The sequence below is a fragment of the Chiloscyllium plagiosum genome, chromosome 35 (assembly GCF_004010195.1).
Source record: "Chiloscyllium plagiosum isolate BGI_BamShark_2017 chromosome 35, ASM401019v2, whole genome shotgun sequence".
In the NCBI taxonomy this organism is placed as follows: domain Eukaryota; kingdom Metazoa; phylum Chordata; class Chondrichthyes; order Orectolobiformes; family Hemiscylliidae; genus Chiloscyllium; species Chiloscyllium plagiosum.
In genome coordinates this window covers 32713353-32733170 of record NC_057744.1, presented here as the reverse complement: position 1 = coordinate 32733170, position 19818 = coordinate 32713353, and the positions used below count along the sequence as shown (strand labels likewise).

The 19818-nt window shown below is 41.2% G+C and overlaps 2 protein-coding genes across 12 annotated transcripts in view; one reads left to right on the top strand and one right to left on the bottom strand.

Moving 5' to 3' along the window:
* Nucleotides 1-7036, top strand: part of srpra (SRP receptor subunit alpha) — a 67864-nt gene extending 60828 nt beyond the window's left edge. For all 4 annotated transcript variants that reach the window (XM_043676898.1, XM_043676896.1, XM_043676895.1 and 1 more), the window contains 3 exons: nucleotides 235-398; nucleotides 2954-3052; nucleotides 6557-7036. In XM_043676898.1, the coding sequence (XP_043532833.1) occupies nucleotides 235-398; nucleotides 2954-3052; nucleotides 6557-6685 (392 nt within the window). In that variant the 3' untranslated portion in view covers nucleotides 6686-7036. The remainder of the gene's footprint in view (nucleotides 1-234; nucleotides 399-2953; nucleotides 3053-6556) is intronic.
* Nucleotides 7037-11124: 4088 nt separating this feature from the next.
* The window catches only part of fam118b (family with sequence similarity 118 member B), a 64285-nt gene continuing 55591 nt past the window's right edge, over nucleotides 11125-19818 (bottom strand). For 7 of the 8 annotated variants that reach the window (XM_043676893.1, XM_043676886.1, XM_043676887.1 and 4 more), the window contains 2 exons: nucleotides 12826-12879; nucleotides 11125-11414 (listed from right to left, as the gene is read on the bottom strand). In XM_043676893.1, the coding sequence (XP_043532828.1) occupies nucleotides 11371-11414; nucleotides 12826-12879 (98 nt within the window). In that variant the 3' untranslated portion in view covers nucleotides 11125-11370. The remainder of the gene's footprint in view (nucleotides 11415-12825; nucleotides 12880-19818) is intronic. The other variant, XM_043676894.1, reaches the window with a different exon arrangement.

Genomic DNA, 19818 nt, shown 5'->3' with positions numbered 1-19818 from the left:
GTGGGTCAGTGTGGACTTGTTGGGCCGAAGGGCCTGTTTTCACACCGTAAGAAATCTAATTCTAAAAAAAAAATAAGTATTTGCATTTTCAGATTTGAAAATAAAACACCCTCTGCTTGAGTCAGCTGTCTGACATTTGCTAGAGTTGGGGCAAGATCCATTGTGCTTGATTCAGTTTAAACTTCCAATGCCTAGTTCTGAATATTCAAGTTTAAGTGTACATTTCTTCCACAGCTCGAAATCAGAGCTTTGATGTGGTGCTAGTGGACACTGCAGGCCGAATGCAGGACAACACCCCTTTGATGACTGCACTTGCCAAACTCATTGCCATTAATGTGCCAGATCTGGTGCTTTTTGTTGGTGAAGCATTGGTGGGGAATGAGGCAGTAGATCAATTGGTGAGTATCATCTGTTGCTTAGTAGTTCCATCTGTGTGTCACACTGCTGAAATTACCAACTCCTTTCGTCTCTTGTGTGTGGATATTTGACATCTAGAGCAAGCACCTCATGTTGTCCCATTTTGAGTCAGCCACGCAGAAAGAGAACTCTATTGCTCTAACATTAGTATTCGGCAGAATGCTGGGGTCTGTTATAAATGGTGTGGTAGCAGGACAGTTAGAAAATAGCAAGAGATTACACAAAGTCAACATGGATTTATGAAAGAAAAACGATGTTTGATACTTATTGGAGTCATTTTGAGGACATAACTAGTATAATAAAAGAGGGAGAACGAATGGGTGTGTTTTTGGATTTACAAAAAGCTTCTGATGAAGTCCCACTTGAGATAGTTGTATAAAATCAAAACACATGGGATTGGTGTTAATCAGTTAGCAGGGATTGAGAATTGGTTAGACAAGAATAGTGGATAAACAGGTCTTGTTTCGATTGGAAGACAGTAGCTGGTTGGGTTCCACAGGGATCGGTGCTTCCAACTAAGCTATCTACAATATATGTCAATGATTTGGATGGGGGAATCATGTGCAATCTTTCCAAGTTTGCTAAAAACCAGCTTGACTCAACTAGATGGGATTAAGAATGGTGAGGAAGAAATAGAGTCTTCAGGGTGTTTTAGACAAGTTAAGTGAGTGAGCTAATTCATGGCAGACTCAGTGTAACATGGATTATTGTGAAGTTATCCACTTCAGTAGGACAAACAACGGCACTTTATTATTTAAATAGCAATTGTTCGGGAAATGTTGATGTACAAGGGACCTGGCTGACCTTGTGTTACCAGTCACTGAAAGCAAGCACGCAGATGCAGCAAACAGTTAGGAAGGCAAATGGTCTTCTTTGCAAGAGGATTTGAATACAGGAGCAAGGAAGTCTTATAGCAGCTATATAAAGTCTTGGTGAGATTGCACCTGGAGTACTGTGTACAGTTTTAGTCTTTTACCTAAGAAAGGACATAATTGCCATAGAGGGAGAGCAACAGAGGTCCACTATACTGATTCCTGCAAAGACAGAATTGTTGTATGAGAAGAGATTGGGTTGACTAAAATTTAGAAGATTGGGGAAGAATCTTATTGAAACGTACAAAAATTCTGATACTGTTCTGGAATAAGGATCACAATTTTGGGATACAGGGTAGGCCATTTTCTGACGGAGATGAGAGGGTGGTGAACCAATGGAATTCTCTATCCCAGAAGACTGGAGGCCAATTCAAGGAACATACTGAAGAAATAAATTATTAGAGACTGAGAGCATCAAAGGGTATGGAGAGAGAAAAGGAGTATGGTGTGGATAAGAGAATCCGACATGATCATGTGGAATGGCAGAGTAGGACCAGAGGGCTGAATGGTTTGTTTTTCCTATTCTCTATGTTTCTGCACATAGAGGGAAAATGGTCACCGGTAGAGGGATGGGGAAGAGGAGAGAATGAGAATGTTTGAAAACAAGTGGAAGGCAGGAGTGATTAAGTGATTAAAAAATATGGTTGTCAAAGCAAAAGGGCATGTGATCACAGAACACTTAAAACAAAAACCTGGTCGAGAACAACTGCTGAGAGAGGTTTTTGACATCATTGGCATTCATTTGTAGTAATGGACAAAGTTCAATTTGCAGTTTCGCCTAGGTGCCAGTAAGTGACTCTGCGTAGGCAGCTGTTTTGGCTTTGCAGCAACTGGAGATGACATGCTTTAAGGAAAATATGGAACGACAAGTTTTTCTAATCCACCTTTTGATCATGCAACTTGAATGTACAGTTGCTGATGAATTGCTATATTTGAGATACAATCAAGTGATAACTATGCAGCAGGCTTACTGGCCATACTTGTGGTACTTAGGGGTCATTTACCTGATGCATGGCGATGTTGAGTAATCTTGTCTTCCCTCATTCTCTTCAGTTGGGCCACAGTGAATCTGTTCTGATATGCTGAATAGTGTGCATGGCATTAATCCTGATGATTGCACTTGACCAGGCCTGTTACACACCTGGCCTCTGTCGCAGGTAATCGTCATAACTTCATTGGGCAGCTTCATGTGCATTTGGCTGTCTTCAAATAGTGGGGTGGATGCTGTGCTGAACTTGCCCACACTTTTCCTCATTGAACATTTAAGTGTGATACATGTAATTCAGCATCTTTGCTTAAACTACCAATAATAGCCTGGTACCAAGTACTACTGTACCTCAATGCTCTTTCCTCTACTGTTTTACCTGTTTATGATTGACAGACCTGACCATATCAGTTCTGTATGCCAATGTGATAGTGACTGGCCCAGTGTTAGTGACATACATAGCTAATGTTAGTTTATGGTAGTGCTACTATCTCAATGTTCTCCCTCGGCACAATTCCAGCTAGGTAGAACCAAATCAGTAATTCATGCCATACTATTTCCACAATGAAAACAAGTTTACATGCTTTACTGAAATCCCAGCAATATTCCTAATATTCCTGCATTGAGGGGTTGTGTTCTGTACTGACTCTTCTCCCACTCTCTTTTCTCCCCCTCCCAGGTCAAGTTTAACCAGGCTCTGGCTGACCATTCAATGGCTGAGAAACCACGGCTGATCGATGGCATTGTACTGACTAAATTTGATACAATTGATGACAAGGTAATAATCATGAACCAATGTTAATTTTAAGTAGCCTGACTAGAATCACAGAATCCCTACAGCATGGAAACACGCATGTTGGCCCAACAAGTCCATACCGATCCTCCGAAAAGTAACCCACCCAGACTCATTGCCCCACCCTATATTTGCCCCTAACTAATGCACCTAATCTAAACATCCCTGAATACTATGGGCAATTTAACACAGCCAGTTCACCTAAGCTGCACATCTTTGGACTATGGGAGGAGCACCTGGAGGAAACCTATGCAGACACGGGGAGAATGTGCAAACTCCACATAGGCAGTTGCCCAAGGCTGGATTTGAACTGGGGTCCCTGGCGCTATGAGGTAGCAATGCTAACCACTGAGCCACTGTGCCGAATGTGGTACACCTGCAATGAGATTTAACCAAGTTCTTTGTTCACTTTTAAATCTGCAAATGCCTCACTATGATCTTTTGTAAATGTAAATAGGAATTTCTCAACTGATTTTCATTCAGTGTGGAAGCAGGCCATTCAGCCCATCAAGTCCAGACTGACCCTCCAAAGAGCAGAGTCAACAGTGTGGTGCTGGAAAAGCACAGCCGGTCAGGCAGCATCCGTGGAGCAGGACAGTCGACTATTCGAGCATAAGCTCTTCGTGCTGAAGGGCTTATGCTCGGAACATTGACTCTCCTGACCCCAGATGCTGCCTGACCAGCTGTGCTTTTCCAGCACCACACCTTTTGACTCTGATCTCCAGCATCTGCAGTCCTCACTTTCTCCAAAGAGCATCCCACCCAGACCCACCCCTCTACCCTATTCCTGTAACTTGCATTTCCCATTGCCAATCCACCTAGTTTGCTAATCCCTGGACAGTATGGGCAATTTAATGGGGCCAATTCACCAAACCTGCACACCCATGGACTGTGGGAGGAAACTGAACACCCAGAGGAAACCCGTGCAGACAGAAGGAGAATGTGCAATCTCCACAGATACAGTTGCCTGAGAGTGGAATCAAACCCGGGTCCCTGGCGCTGAGAGGCAGCAGTGCTTACCACTGAGTCACCATGCTGCTCAAATTCATGCTGATTGGTGTGGGTCTACCTCGACATTGAACTGTACGTGAGATCTATAGCATTCAACATTCAGATTGTAAGTACAAGAGATGCAGATTTAGTCTTTCCACCTAGTTCAGTCCTTCTGCTCCTAAAACTCTAGAAAGCTGACATGGCATGTTCTTTGCAATCCAGGCCAGGTAGGAACGGTTTTCTATCAGATCTCTTATTCAACTTACAGCTTGAGTAAAAAATAAAACCATTAATCTCCGGTTTCTAATGCTTCTAAATTGGAATCAAGAAATTTATTATTTGGCTGTTTTTACTCGTTCTACATCTCAGCAAGACTACAGAAAGTCTGTAAACACACTAACCATTGAACCAATATTTCATATTGCTGCTTAAATAGGGTCAGAAATTTAAACTGCTAATTTATAACTTGGCTTTGGAATGCTGTATTTGTTTTATTGTAACATTTTATACGTGGTCCTCAGAGCTATAATAAAATAAATGAACTAAAGAGAAGGTTCGAAACCTCTGCTGTGAAGACAATATTGTAGTTTGTGGCTGAGTTCTCAAATCTCATCCATACTGTTCTTGATTCATTATATTTACTAATGGTTAGAGTGAGAGTAAATGATCTAAATCAACAGGAAGAGGCCATTTAGTTAGTCATGTTTGTTTTATCATTCAATGAGACCGTTATTGATCTCTAACCCATGTTCTTCATATTCCTGCCTTTGACACTTCCTTTGTGAACAAAATTTAACAATCTCAGTTCAACATCAGCTGTGATTTGTGAAAAATCATTCCAAATTGTTCAGGCAAAATATTTGCTGACATAACTCCTGAAAGGATTTGCTTTCATTTTTACATTGTGTCCCCTCCCACACATTCCTAACCTCCGCAGTAATGACTTCTCTTTCTCCCCATGTCACCTGTTGACTTTCTAAATTTCAGTGAATATAACTCTAGTTTATTTGTTAATTTCACACCTGAAAGGAAACCTCTGGTTTCACACTGTGTAAATCTCCCTTTCCCCCAGCCAGTCGTCTTGTCCTCAATTTGTAGAAAGTTTTTCTCTACCTATCCTCTTTCCCCTTAATAATTTGAAAACTGTTCTAAATTTCAATGAATACTTTGAAAATGCTGCTTCGTTACAAGGTAATGTTGTTTTGGCTTTTTTTTCCAGAGGTCATAAAAGACATGACTCCGAGAAGTCTGTGGTTGAAAGGTTTTAGGGCTAATTTGATAATAGCTGACAGATACTGCCTCAGGCAAAAGGCTTTTGAGTTTAAAAAAATACTTGTACAACAAAAGGAGAGTGGCCAGTTCTCCCAGCTCAACTTTTCTCTGGTTTGGTTAGCAAGCAGTAGTTGAGAATGCTGTTGGACTCCAAGAAGCAGGTCTATGCTGATCTCTCTCGGACTTCTCGTCTATATTTAATTTTCCTTTTGTGCCAAGGGGTGTGTATGGAGATTGGTGCAAGTATCTGGAACAGCATCATTAGTTTGGGATGGTCTGTTGGGTTTTCAGATAGGTTAAATTATTCTGTGTTCTGTTCTCTTTTGTTTGTGTTTCATTCGGTAACCTTGTAAATAAATTATTTGTTTAAAACTAAGCGATTTGACCAACTGCATCCCTCCTGGAATATCCGCATTATACCTGCTTACAACAACGAGCAAAGTAAGAGTCTGGGCCACTTCCTTAATGTTCTGAGGGGTCTGGCCTGTTCCATAACAATACAACCCTGGTTTATTTAATCTCTCCTTGTAATTTAACTCTTGGAATCTAAATGTCATTCAAGTGAATCCAAGCTGCGTAGCTCCAGAACAGTTTGCTGTTCCTTAGAACTACTCACAGGTGTGTTCTAGATAGTTTAGATTAGTTTAGTTTAGTTTAAAATCAACCTGATCAGACATATTGTGACCCACCTCTGGAGCAGGTGTGTATTGAATCCAGGCCTTATGCCTCAGAACAGGAGAAAGTGTCAAATAACTTTTGTGGCATATCAAGTCCTAGAGTGGAGTTTGAACTCACTACCTTCTGACCCAGAGGTGGTAATATTATCACCTGATCCAGAAAGAGCATGTAGCTGTGCTCTATCCAGGGCTGTAGCATAACTTCCATACTTGAATTCTGTCTATCAAGACTAATATTCCATTAGCCTTTTAGATTAGTTAAAATGTCACGAAGAGGCACAGAAACTATGTACATGGATTTCCAATTCTCTTTGGACTTCCATTGTTCTAGCTTTTTACTATTTAGAAAGTACATTGTTTTGTCAACTTAAGTCCAAAGTGGATGACTTCACATTTGCCTACATTAAAATCCATTGAGCATAATGTCCATAATTCATCTGATACCTCCAACCACCAATGCCAGACTACTACTACGTACTACAGTTATACCCACTCTCTTGTCTCTTCAGTTAAACTCCAAGGTTTACAGACTCTTCTGTTGTTTCAGGTTGGTGCTGCCATTTCTATGACCTACATCACTGGCCAGCCAATAGTCTTCGTTGGAACTGGACAGACCTACAATGACTTACGCAGCCTTAATGCCAAGGCTGTCGTCAGTGCTCTAATGAAGGCTTAAGTCCCCGCTTTTCACTATTGTCTTAATGCAGCATAACTGCCACTGGACTACTCTTTTCCAGCCCATCACTGATTTTTCCTGCATATTGAAGGATTGCTGAATACATTATGACACCATCTATTCAAATGCAACATTTCAGCATCAGTGTGCTGCAATTCCTTTCCAACTTGCTATTTAAAAAAATGGATGCACAGCAAAGTCTACCACCACATCACTGAAAAGAGATCTACTGCTTTCCTTTTATAAAAAACCCATGTCTTTTAATCTAGTGCAATAAACTTCAGTACTGGCTGCCTGTGAATTAGAGAACTTGTAAAGAGAATTTATTAAATAAAGCTGCTATCATTGTCAGCTGTGGCATTGTCAGTTGTTGTTTTTTTAATGGATTTCCTGTTTGTGTGGATTTAAAAGGTGCCAGTACTTTCTGTACACTGGAAAATAATATTTTTTTCAGCACTAGATTGAGAAGATTTACTTGAATACTATAATTAAAACACGTGGCAGAAGCATTTCCATACAGCCCAACTGACCTCTGGCCCTGGGATTTATCAATCTTAATGTTTGCCAAACTTTTCCTGTTGGAATTTTTTGAAGAGGTAACAAGTAGGTTAGACCAGGGAAACCCAGTGGATGTGGTCTATCTAGACTTTCAAAAGGCCTTTGATAAGGTGCCACACGGGAGGCTGCTGAGCAAGGTGAGGGCCCATGGTGTTCGAGGTGAGCTGCTGGGATGGATTGAGGATTGGCTGTCTAACAGAAGGCAGAGAGTTGGGATAAAAGGTTCTTTTTCAGAATGGCAGCCAGTGACGAGCGGTGTCCCGCAGGGTTCGGTGCTGGGGCCACAGCTGTTCGCATTATATATTAATGATTTGGATGCGGGAACCGGGGGCATTCTAGCGAAGTTTGCCGATGAGACGAAGTTAGGTGGACAGGCAGGTAGTACTGAGGAAGTGGGGAGGCTACAGAAGGATCTCGACAGGTTGGGAGAGTGGTCCAGGAAATGGCTGATGGAATTTAACGTGAGCAAGTGCGAGGTCTTGCACTTTGGCAAAAAGAATAAAAGCATAGACTACTTTCTAAATGGTGAGAAAATTAATAAAGCCAAAGCACAAAGGGATCTGGGAGTCCTAGTCGAGGATTCTCTAAAGGTAAACATGCAGGTTGAGTCCATGATTAAGAAAGCGAATGCAATGTTGTCTCTTATCGCAAGAGGGTTGGAATGTAAAAGCAGAGATGTACTACTAAGACTTTATAAAGCTCTGGTTAGGCCCCATTTGGAGTACTGTGTCCAGTTTTGGTCCCCACACCCCAGGAAGGACATACTGGCACTGGAACGTGTCCAGCGGAGATTCACACGGATGATCCCTGGAATGACAGGTCTAACATATGAGAAACGGCTGAGGATACTGGGATTGTATTCGTTGGAGTTTAGAAGATTAAGGGGAGACTTAATAGAGACGCACAAGTGCAGTGGAAGCCGGGACGCTAAATGTCTTCAAGGACGAGATTGATAGATTCTTGTTGTCTCGAGGAATCGAGGGCTACGGGGAGAACGCTGGTAAGTGGAGCTGAAATGCGCATCAGCCATGATTGAATGGCGGAGTGGACTCGATGGGCCGAATGGCCTTACTTCCACTCCTATGTCTTATGGTCTTATGGTATCAACCTTAATCTCGATCTGTTCAAGCCTGTTTCCCTGCTCCTCAAAGTTCTCATTCACAACAAGGTCTCTTTCCTTCGTGAAAATTGAAACAAAAAAAAAACTCATTTAGGGCTTACCCATCTACTCAGACTCCACGCACAAGTTCCCTTTGCAATCCCTGATCAGTCCTACCTTCTTTCTGCTCATTCTTGTATTCCTCACGTATGAGTAAAATGACTTTGGGTTCTCCCTAATCCTTCCTGCCAAACCCCTTTTTGTGCCCCCTCCTGGCTCTCCTCAGTCCATTTTGATCTCCTTCCTAGCAAGGCTGTAATCCTCTAAAGCTGTGTGTGACCCTTGCTTCCTCCACTTTACGAAAGCTACTTTCTTCCTTTTGACGAGAAGCTCCTCTGTTCTAGTCATCCAAGACTCCTTAGTCTTAGCCCTTCTTGCCTGTCTCAGAGAAACAAGTTTATGCATCACTTGCAACAACTGCACCTCAAACAGTCTCCACACGTCTTGTGCCCTTTCTGTGGAACAATTGCTCCCAATCTGTACTTCCCAACTCCTGTCTGACAGCGTCATAATTTCCTTTTCCCCAATTAAATATTTTCCCATGGTAACTGCTCCTTTCCCTCTGCATGGCTATGGTAAATGTGAGGCAGTTGTGGTCACTGCCTTCAGTGTTCTTGTAGTGAAATCTGACACCTGTCATGGCTCATTGCCAAGCACCAAATCCAAAATGGCCTCTCCCCTTGTCAGCTTGTCTACATGCTGAGTAAGGAAACTCTCCTGAGCACACCTGACAAAAACAGCTTCATCCAAACCATCTGCACTAAGGAGTTTCCAGTCAATATTGGGACAGTTGAAGTCACCCATAACAACCCTGCTACGTTTGCATTTTTTCCAAAATCTGCTAGCCTATGAGTTATTAGATTCCCTACAGTGTGGAAACAGGCCCTTCAGCCCAACAATTCTATACCGACCCTCTGAAGAGTAACCCACCCAGACCAATTTCCCTCTGACTAATGCTAAATTGCCCATAGTGTTAGGTGCATGGCCAATTCACCTGACTTGCACATCTTTGGACTGTGGGAGGAAACCCACACAAACATTGGGAGAATTTCTGTGTGGAGTTTGCACAGTCACCGGAGGCTGGAACCGAACCTGGGACCCTGCCAAAGTCTACCTGCGTATGAGTTCTTTAATCTCTCTACTGCTATTAGGGGGTCTGTATAAAACTCCCAGTGAGGTGACTGCTCCCTTGCTGTTCCTAACTTCCACCCATACTGACTTAGTACACAAACCTTGCTTGACAACCTTCATTTCTGTAGCTGTGATGCACTCTCTGGATGAGCAATGCTATATGTTCTGATTCCACTCAAGTTCACTTTAGTCAGCTAAAAAGCTCTCAATTCATTAACCACTCTGCTACTACCAAGAAAATATTATTTTGATCATTGCAATCAATATTTGTTTAGAAGTATTCCTTTAACATTCCAACTTAGTTCCTTGATGCCTGTGAAAATACACCACCAACTACTCACAAAAGTAGGATCAATTACAGTATTGGGAAACTTAAAAACCCCCAGCTTCTCATGGTCTTCTAGTGATCTGTATTTTGGAAAGAAGTTTAGTTGAGGATTTTGAGACACCATTTGTATCAAGTAATTGTCTTATTGTAGCTAATAGGTCTGAGATGTGATCAAGTACCCACCAGTATAGAATAGAGAGCAGCAATTGGGCATAATGGTGTATTCCAAACCAAATCCTTCTCTAGCCCACTGGAAGAAAGTAATGAAGGGGGCCTCTGTGTTCCATAACAGCCATTACTGCTCATAACTAAAAAATTGCAGTCCTGACCTTCATGCTTATTAAGTGTAGATACGTCTACTTGGCTCATTCTTGAATTCAATTTGCAACTGTGACAACAATTTGATCAATGGCTTAAAGAAATTGCAATTAGCACTGATGATTTAAGAAATGGAAGACAGACCGGGTTGTAGCTTCTGATTCATTGAGATAGAATAAGCATTGTTACAACATGGATTATAATACACCTTAAAATCGCTGCCAAGTTAGCAGAGTTAACAAATATTTGTTCCAACAGAAGAAGGTTCAGTCAAAACTACTGCAGAATCTTATTAGGCCATACTTGTACTACTAATAGGGCTAAAAATAATCCAGGCTCACAGGCTAATTCTCTGGGGGTTCAGATTCAAATCCCACCATAGCAGGTGTTGACAAATTAGTAATTCTACTCTTTGTAATGGAGTCCATGATGAGTAGTACTGATTAGTAAACCAGATGGGTTTTATAACAATGCACTTCTGCAAAGGTACTTTACCTGGTTTGCCAATACTTGATATTTAAGTGGTTTATCTTTAACTGCCTTTTGAAGTGGCTTAGCAGGCAAATCCCTCACCATGAAAGGGCAAGTTATGATGGAGCCAACCTGTTGTACACTCTTGACACCTGTATATCTACCACTAGGTTTGGTCATGTCCCTTCATAATAAATCATGAACACATGCACAGGAAGTTGAAGCAGAAAATCTTTGACCGCGTGATCCATAATGGTGTTTAAATGTGCAGTTCATTTTTCATGTGTTACGTGTGCATCAACAGAATACCAAAGCATTGTCTCTAAAACAGATGTATCAATAATGATTTTTAATGATAAAATCTGTACAGAAAGCAGTCATTAACAGTATAAAATTTCTACATCAAAACTGGAACTGTACAATTGCAAGAGTTGTCAAGTATGGGAGAACTGTATTAAGGGCTATAAAATTCAGCTCATTCTAATGAGTAAAAAAAACAAAAGAGATACATGTTGGTCACTGTTAGGCCTAGAAGTTTGACTTAGTGAAGAAAATGGGAGTGTTTTCAGGACAGCAAGGTATGACATTCTTTTGAGCCATTTTCTCTCAGGTTCAACACCGGTAACAGGTATTGATTAACTTCTTCAGTGATCAATTATTATTCTCATCTGTGATGGGGCTGTGTTTCAACAGTCAGCCTTATGGAAGGCAAGTCCATACTCATCTCCCCAGCTTTATGTCATCATCTGTTTCCATTCTCTGGCCTGGGCAGAAGCAACAAAAGTTGTGGTTGAGGAGACAGCTCCAACAGATCATAATACCTACAATGTGCAACATAGACATTCCCCACACGTATCAGCTAGTTGGAAGTTATGTGGTCCTTCAAACCTACTCTATCATTTAACACATCGATATTAACTTCATCTTTCTGCTCTCACTATACCCTTTAATTTTCTTAACCCCAAAAACATATTGCACTCTGACCCAAGTATGTTCAATGATCCAAACCACAAATGAAGAAATTCCTTCGGTCTCCAGTCAAAATGGTTGCTCCCCACACAAACTCTGACGTCAAACACCAACTCCATCCTTAGAACTACCCTGTACAATCCAAACTGGTAAACAGGCGAGGAACAGCTATTTACAGTTAAGTCTACATTTGATAAGTGGGAATTTCTTTCAGTAGTCTAGTGAGAATTCAGGGCCAGAGTGTTACTCCAAGAGTGAAGAACAAGGACAACAAGTCCAGTGAACTCTGGCTGTCAAGGGATATTGTGAGCTTGATGAAGAAAAAGAAAGCAGCAAATGTCAGTGCACTAAAAACAGAGGAGGCCTTTCAAAAGTAGAGAGTGTGTAGGGAGTTGCTTAATGAATTAGGAGGGTAAGGAGAGACCACAAAATATCTGGTGGAGGGAATCAAGGAAAATCCAAGGCTTTTTGTAAGTATATTAACAACAGAATTACCAGGGAAACAGTGAGACCTTAGAGACCAAAAAGGCAGCCAGTGTGTGGAGCTAGAGGTCATGGGTGAAGTCTTACATGAACAAGGATGAAGATATTGGAGCCAGGAGTTTCAGTTACGATGGTGAGGTACCAGAAGGACATGACTGCACTGCAGAGATTATAGAGGAGCATCACCAGGATGTTGCCTAGGATAGAAAGTTTCAGTTCTGAAGAGAGAACTGGATAGGCTGGATTTGTTTTTCTCGGAGCAAAGAAGGCTGACAGGGGCTCTGACTGAGGTGTACAAAATTATGAGATTCCAGAGAAGATGATGAGAATCTTCTCCCCTTGGCAGAAGTGTCTCAGGCTGGTGTACATAAGTTTAAGGTGAGAAGTAAATCATTTAAGAGGAGATCGAAGATCATTTCTTTTCTACCAAAGGGTGGTAGAAATATGGAACATGGTGCCTGAGAGGGGGTGATGCAGGGAGGCACATTCACAATATTTAAGAAGCATCTATAGTGCCCTGGCAAAGGAGGCAATGGACCAAATGCAAATAAATAGGACTAATATAATTTGGTATTTGTCAGTTGTCATAGACACGGTGGGTGAAAGGCCTGTTTCTATCCTTTATGACATATTAATGGTATAACATAAGGGCAATTTAAAAAAAATGATCTAAAGCATGACAGATGGTGGACTCAAAAGAGGAAGGTAACTCAGCATTCATACCTTGGCTATTCAATGTAAAAGGACGATTCTTCAATATGTTGTCAACATTGGATGCTTCAATCAGAAAGAAATGGAAAGGAGTAAAACGAATTAAACACAACCAAGTAATAAATTCAAACTGCGTCCTCTACTTCAAGATGAGGTTGAGCATTTACAATAGGTTTTGCAGACAACATTTCAGCTGATGAAAGAAGTCATTCTTGGAAACTAAACATGTAAATATTTAGGTCCTAAAAACAAGTGCCCTGGAGTTGGAGACAGCACAGGTCTCCAGTGCACAAAGCATTTGTATGCTGGAGTGTAGCATGCCCCAACCCAAAGCAAAGCAGTGTACTTCTTATTAAACCATCTTGCCATGTGATTTTACACATCAGCTATCAAGGTTACCCACAATATGACCTGGACATCTTTTTATCACTACCAAGCTCACTTTTAACAGAAAATCAGTTAGGATGCAGCCTCCTTTGATTCTCTCCCCATTAATTTCAACAGATAATAACTGGGACCTGACACATCCTGACATCAGGTCACCTTTTCTGGCTAGCCAAACTCTTCCTCTCAGGTGGAGAAGCAGGAAAATCAACCTTTGTTCATTTAGCCCCAATTTGAAAGCAGATTTGTTTTACTCAGAATTTAAGCTAAGAAGAAATGTGAGGGAATATTGAGATACTATTAACAAAGGTATTACTGTTGCACCCAGCACAGCCCACATCTTTGTAATGATGCTGAGACCCACCATCTACCTACACATAAACAAGTGCAAATCCATGAATTGTCACCTCATTGAGAAGTAGGTGTCAAACTATTTTCTTGTGGACAGGGATCAACTACCCAAGCTATAGTTGCGTTGCTATGTTTTCGCTGAAGCAAAATGATTTTTGGATTCACTAATGTAAAAGTACAGCAAACTTTTTATTATCTGGCACCGAGGAAGCCAGGAGTGTGCCTGTTGATCATATATTCTGGATAATCAAGAGATCCACATAATCAGTGTAAAGACACACACTAAGTAATAGAAATGTAATGCAGGGGTATACACATCACTGTTATATTTTATCCACAGTGTTATGTCATGAGGTAACCCTCCTGCTTAATTTAAACCAGCAATACAGAAAAGATATATCCTGTGCAGTAATCTGTTAAAATTCAAGAGGCTATTTCAAGTAAAAATTAACAACTTTATTTCTTAAAGTATAACAAAATAATTAACTGACAACTATTTACACCTCCTTTCTCTAACCTACCTTTTACTTTCCCTTCTACCATACTAGTCCAATAAAACTCCCGATTAAGATTTACCAAAATTCAAACTTTCAAAACCAGCCAGATATCGAATCTTCTCTTTATATCTTCCTTTGTCTTGTTTTAATTTTCTCAGCGATTTCTGTTTCACAGGTTACTGATCGATAAAGGTTCCTTTAAAAGAGCTATTCTCCAGGCAGTCTGAAGATGTCGTTCGCTTGGCAGTTCTCCTCTCAACTGTTCAATTTCCCCCCCCCCCCGCCCCAGTCTTATACCTCCAAATCATCGGATTGTGTCATTGGCTTTTAAGATTGTCAATATACTCAATTCAAACTGGATTGGAGTTTGGTATTTTTGGGGGTATAACTTAAACAGATTGGTCGAATTTGAATTTGTTTTGTTGTCTCCAGGTAACCAGCTAATCGAGTTGTTCAACCTAATGTTACATTATATGTTGTTCAGAACACTTGGTGCTGTGTCAGGTAGTTCTGCTAGTTTTTAAACTCTTAAAGGTACAGTACACTCACATCTTAATAAGGAGAAAGTGAGGACTGCAGATGCTGGAGATCAGAGCTGAAAAATGTGTTGCTGGAAAAGCGCAGCAAGTCAGGCAGCATCCAAGGAGCAGGAGAATCGACATTTCGGGCATAAGCCCTTCTTCAGGATTCCTGAAGAAGGGCTTATGCCCGAAACGTCGATTCTCCTGTTCCTTGGATACTGCCTGACCTGCTGCGCTTTTCCAGCAACACATTTTTCAGCTCACATCTTAATAACAACAGTACAATTCACTGAAATAATAATAAGTTTGCCTTAAATAAAAAGCTTACCAGCGGAGAGCCCTCTCACTCACACCCTCAACTGACCCCCTAGGACACTGCTGTAGATCAGAGTATTTGAGGAGAAATTGATTTAAATTGAATCAACCGTTGATATTCCATGTGGCCATTCAACTGAATAACAAGTATGCTTAAATTAAGGTAAATACATTTTTTAAACCATATATTGCGGCACAGTGGTTAGCACTGCTGTCTCACATCACCAGGGACCCAGGTTTGATTCCAGCCTTGGAAGACTGTCTGGGTGAAGTTTGCACATTCTCCACGTGTCTGCGTGGGTTTCCTCTGGTCCCATTTCCTCCCACACTCCAAATATGCCCAGGTTAAATGCATTGGCAATGTTAAATTGACCATAGTGTCCAAGTAAGTGCAGGCTAGCTGGGTTAGCCACAGGAAATGCAGTTACAGGGATAGGGTGGGATGCTCTTCAAAGGGTCAGTGTGGCCAAGAAGGGCCAAAGGGTTTGTTTCAACACTGTAGGGATTCTATCGTTCCAGTTATACAGTAAATAATACAGCAAACTTCACTGTATTTGAGATATAATTTTTGCCAGTTTATCAAGAGTGCCATACATAAGTTGCCAGTTAAAACAAGGTTTGCTATATTTGTACAACTCAAATTTACAGATAGCACTAAAATTCCTCAAGGTGTGAGATGCCTAAATTGCAGTACAATTCCAACTTTAATTGAAGGCTTGCAAGTAGCTCAATCAGTTGAACTGAAATTGTAGAGTTAATACCATGCCATTGCTATGCAGTTTCAGAAACTGGCTTGAGCCTGCATTGCTCAAAGCAGAAACTTAGACTCATGATCCTATCTCACTATTCTGAGATACCGTCACCATGGAGGGTTACACAGTGACAGCTAGGCCTACATTAGTACAACTTTCCTTTAATTGGTTTTCTTAGCTCCCAATATACCCTGAAGGCATTGCTGAGTTTCTGGAGGGCAACTGCCCTTGGCATCTCTGAGAAATTTACTCATTTAAGTTTGTGGGCAATCCATAACTTGTCCAATTAACAACATATATAATAGAATTTTAATACATAGAACAGTACAGGCCCTTTGGCCCTCAATGTTGTCCTGGCATTTTATCCTACTCTACGATTAGACTAACTAACTTATCTTTCATTGTAATATCATTCAAGTGCTTATATATCACTTAAATATCCCGAATATATCTGACTTGACTACCACCATTGGCAGGGAATTCCATGCACCCACCACTCCGTGTAAAGAACCGACCTCTGACATCTCCCCTAAACCTTTCTCCAATCACTTTAAAATTATTCCCTCTTGTCATAGACATTTCTGCCTGGGATCAAATCTCTGACTATTTGCTCTATCTATGCCTCTCAACATCTTGTCCACCTCTATCAAGTCACCGCTCATCCTTCTTCATTCCAATGAGAAAAGCCCTAGCACCCCTCAGCCTTTCTTCATAAGACATGCCCTCCAGTCCAGACAGCATCCTGGTAAATCTCCTCTTCCTGAAGAAGGGCTTATGCCCGAAACGTCCATTCTCCTGTTCCTTGGATGCTGCCTGACCTGCTGCGCTTTTCCAGCAACACATTTTCAGCTCAAATCTCCTCTTCACTCTTTCTAAAGCTTCCACATCCTTCCTGTAATGAGGCAACCAGAACTGAACACAATATTCCAAGTGTGGTCTAACCAGGACTCCATAGAGCTGCAGCATAACCTCATGGCTCTTCAACTCTATTCCACCGTCTAATGAAAGCCAACACACCATACGCCTTCTTAATAATCTGGGTGGCAACTTTGAAAGATCTATGGGCATGTCCCTCTGCTCCTTCACATTGCCAAGAATCCTGCCTCTAACCCTGAATTCTGCATTCAAATTTGATCTTCTAAAATGAATCACTTCACACTTTTTCAGGTTGAACTCCATCTGCCACTTATCAGCCCAAATCTGTATCCTGTCAATGTCTTGTTGCAACTACAACAGCCCTCCACACGATCCACAATTCCACCAACCTTTGTGTCATCGTCAAACTTACCTACCCACCTTTCCACTTCCTCATCCAAGTAATTTAGAAAAATCACAAAGAACAGAGGTCCAGAACTGATCCCTGCAGAACATCACTGGTCATTGAGCTCCAGGCTGAATACTTTCCATCTACCACCACCCAGTCTTCTTTGGGCCAGCCAATTCTGTATCCAGCCAGACAGGTTTCCCTGTATCTCATGCCTCCTTACTTTCTGAATGAATCTACCACAGAGAAACTTATCAAACCCTTTGCTAAAATCCTTATACACCACATCTACTGCTCTACCTTCAATGTCTTTTGTCACATGCTCAAAGAATTCAATCACAAAGCCTTGCTGACTCTCTCTAATAAAAGTATGGTTTTCCAACTAATCATAAATCCTGTTTCTCAGAATTCTCTCCAATACTTTGCCCACCATTGACTGGTCTACAATTCTCAGGATTATCCCTATTCCTTTTCCTAAACAAGGAAATAGCATTTGCCACTCTCCAATCATCTGGCACTACTCCAGTGGACAGTGAGAATTCACTGGTTATATCCCGTCTGGCTCAGGGGATTTGTCTATCTTTATGTTTTTAAAAATTTTCAGCACATCCTCCTTCCTAACATCAACCTGTTCTAGCATATCAATCTGTTTCACGCTGTCCTCACAAACCGATGTCAAGGTCCCTCTCAGTAGTGAAAACTGAAGCAAAGTATTTATTAAGGACCTCCCCAACTCTTCTGACTCCAGGCACGAGTTCCCTCCACTCTCCCTGATTAGCCCTACCCTAACACTGGCCATTCTTTTGTTCCTCACTTAAGTGTAGAATGCCTTAGGGTTTTCCTTAATCCTACCCGCTAAAGTATTTTCATGCCACTTCTAGCTCTCCTAAGTTCATTCTTTAGTTCCTTCCTGGCTACCTTGTAACCCTGTGTGTAGCCCTGTCTGATCCTTACCTCTTCAACTTCAAGCAAGCTTCCTTCTTCCTCTTAACTAGATTTTCCAAATCCCTTGTCACCCAAGGTTCTTTCAACCTACCATTCATTCCTTGACTCAGTGGGTCAAACCTATCCAGCACTATCAGCAGGAGTCTCAACATCAAATACCATCAACACACAAACAAGGAATAGGCAATTCGGTCCTTTGAACCTGTTCCAGCATTCATTTAAATCATGGCGCATCTACTCTTCAAATCTACTTACCATGTTCATGTCATATCCCTTGTTACCCTAACCCAAAATGAAGCGATGTAGGAAGAGAGCAGAAGTCACAGATTTCAACCCTTTGCTTTTCCCCACTCTTTGTGCAAGAGATGCCAATCCATAAGACCATAAGAAACAGCAACCGGAGAAGACCTTTCGGCCCTTTAGTTTGTTCCATCATTTAATAGGATCAAGGCTACAGAGGTTCCTCATTGCACTTATCTTGTAACCTGTGATTTCCTGACTAAAGGAGAATCGATCTATCTCAGTCTTCAAATTAGACAAGGACTCTGCCCCCATAGCTCTCAGTCGCAAAGAGTCCCAAAGAGTCTCAACCCTGAGAGAAGAAATTCCTCTACATGTCAGTCTTAAGTCGGTGCCCTTCTGTTCTGAGACTATGCTCTCTGTTCCCACATGGGGAAACATCCTCTCAGCATTTATCCTTCAAGCTCCTAAAAGAAACCTATATGTTTCAATGGGATCACCTCTCATTCTTCTAAACTCCAGTGAGTAGAGTCTTCGTCTGTTTAGCCTTTGCTCATATGAAAATCCCTCCATTTCCAAAAATAGAGGTTAGGCTAATTGGCCTATAGTTACCTGCTTTTTGCCTCCTCTTTTTGAAAAACCATGTTATATTAGCAGTTTTCCAGTTCTTAGGTCATTCTCTAGAATCCAATCATTTTGGAAAATTTTCTGTAGGTATCCTTGTTGGATCCTATGATGCAGCCATCATGGCCAAGCGTCTTACCTGCTTTTAGCTTTATTACAGTCAAAGAGTCATACAGCACAGTTCAACCTGCCCATGCCAAGCAAAATCCCAAACTAAACTAGTCCCACCTGTCTACATTTGCCCATGTCCTTCCAAACATTTCTTATCATGTACTTATCTGTTTAAATATTGTAACTGGACACACATCCATCACTTCCTCTGGAAGTTCATTCTACACACAAACCACACTCGGTGTAAAATAATTGCCCCCAGTGTCTTTTTTTAAACCTTTCTCCTCTCACTATAAAAAATGTCCACAATGCTTGAAATCCTCCCCCTCCCCCAGGGAAAGGATATGTGTCATTCATCTTATCTTTACTTCTCATTATTTTATAAACATGTATTAGGTCACCACTCAACCACCTACACTCCAGTGAAAACAGTCCCAGCCTATCCAGCCTCTCCTTAACTCAAACCCTCCATTCCTAGCAACATCCTGGTAAATCTCTTCTGAACCCTCTCCAACTTATTCATACCCTTCCTTGACAGGATAACCAGAACTGGTCACAGTCCCCCAGAAGAGGCCTCACCAACATGCTGCACAATCTCAACATGACATTCCAACTCCTATACTCAAACATTTGAGCAATGGAAGTGAGCATGCTAAAATGCCTTCTTAACCACCCTACATGTGAAGCAAACTTCAAAGAATTATAGACCTGAACTTCTAGGTTTCTCTGTTCAACATTCAGCCACTTTGCAACTCATTTTGCTTGTATCATGCTAGATCATTACTGATGGTGACGAGACTTAACTCCTCTTTGTATTCTTCAGTAATAATAGAATGTTCAAAGTTTCTTCCACCTATTTTCTTTCTAAATTGCCAAGCTCAAATTATATTGCAGCACTTGTTTTAAATTCCCCTACAATCAAATAGTTTTCATCTACCCAAATTTCTTGATGAACACTTCCTTAACAATTATAAATCAAGGGATACCAAGTCCCACACATA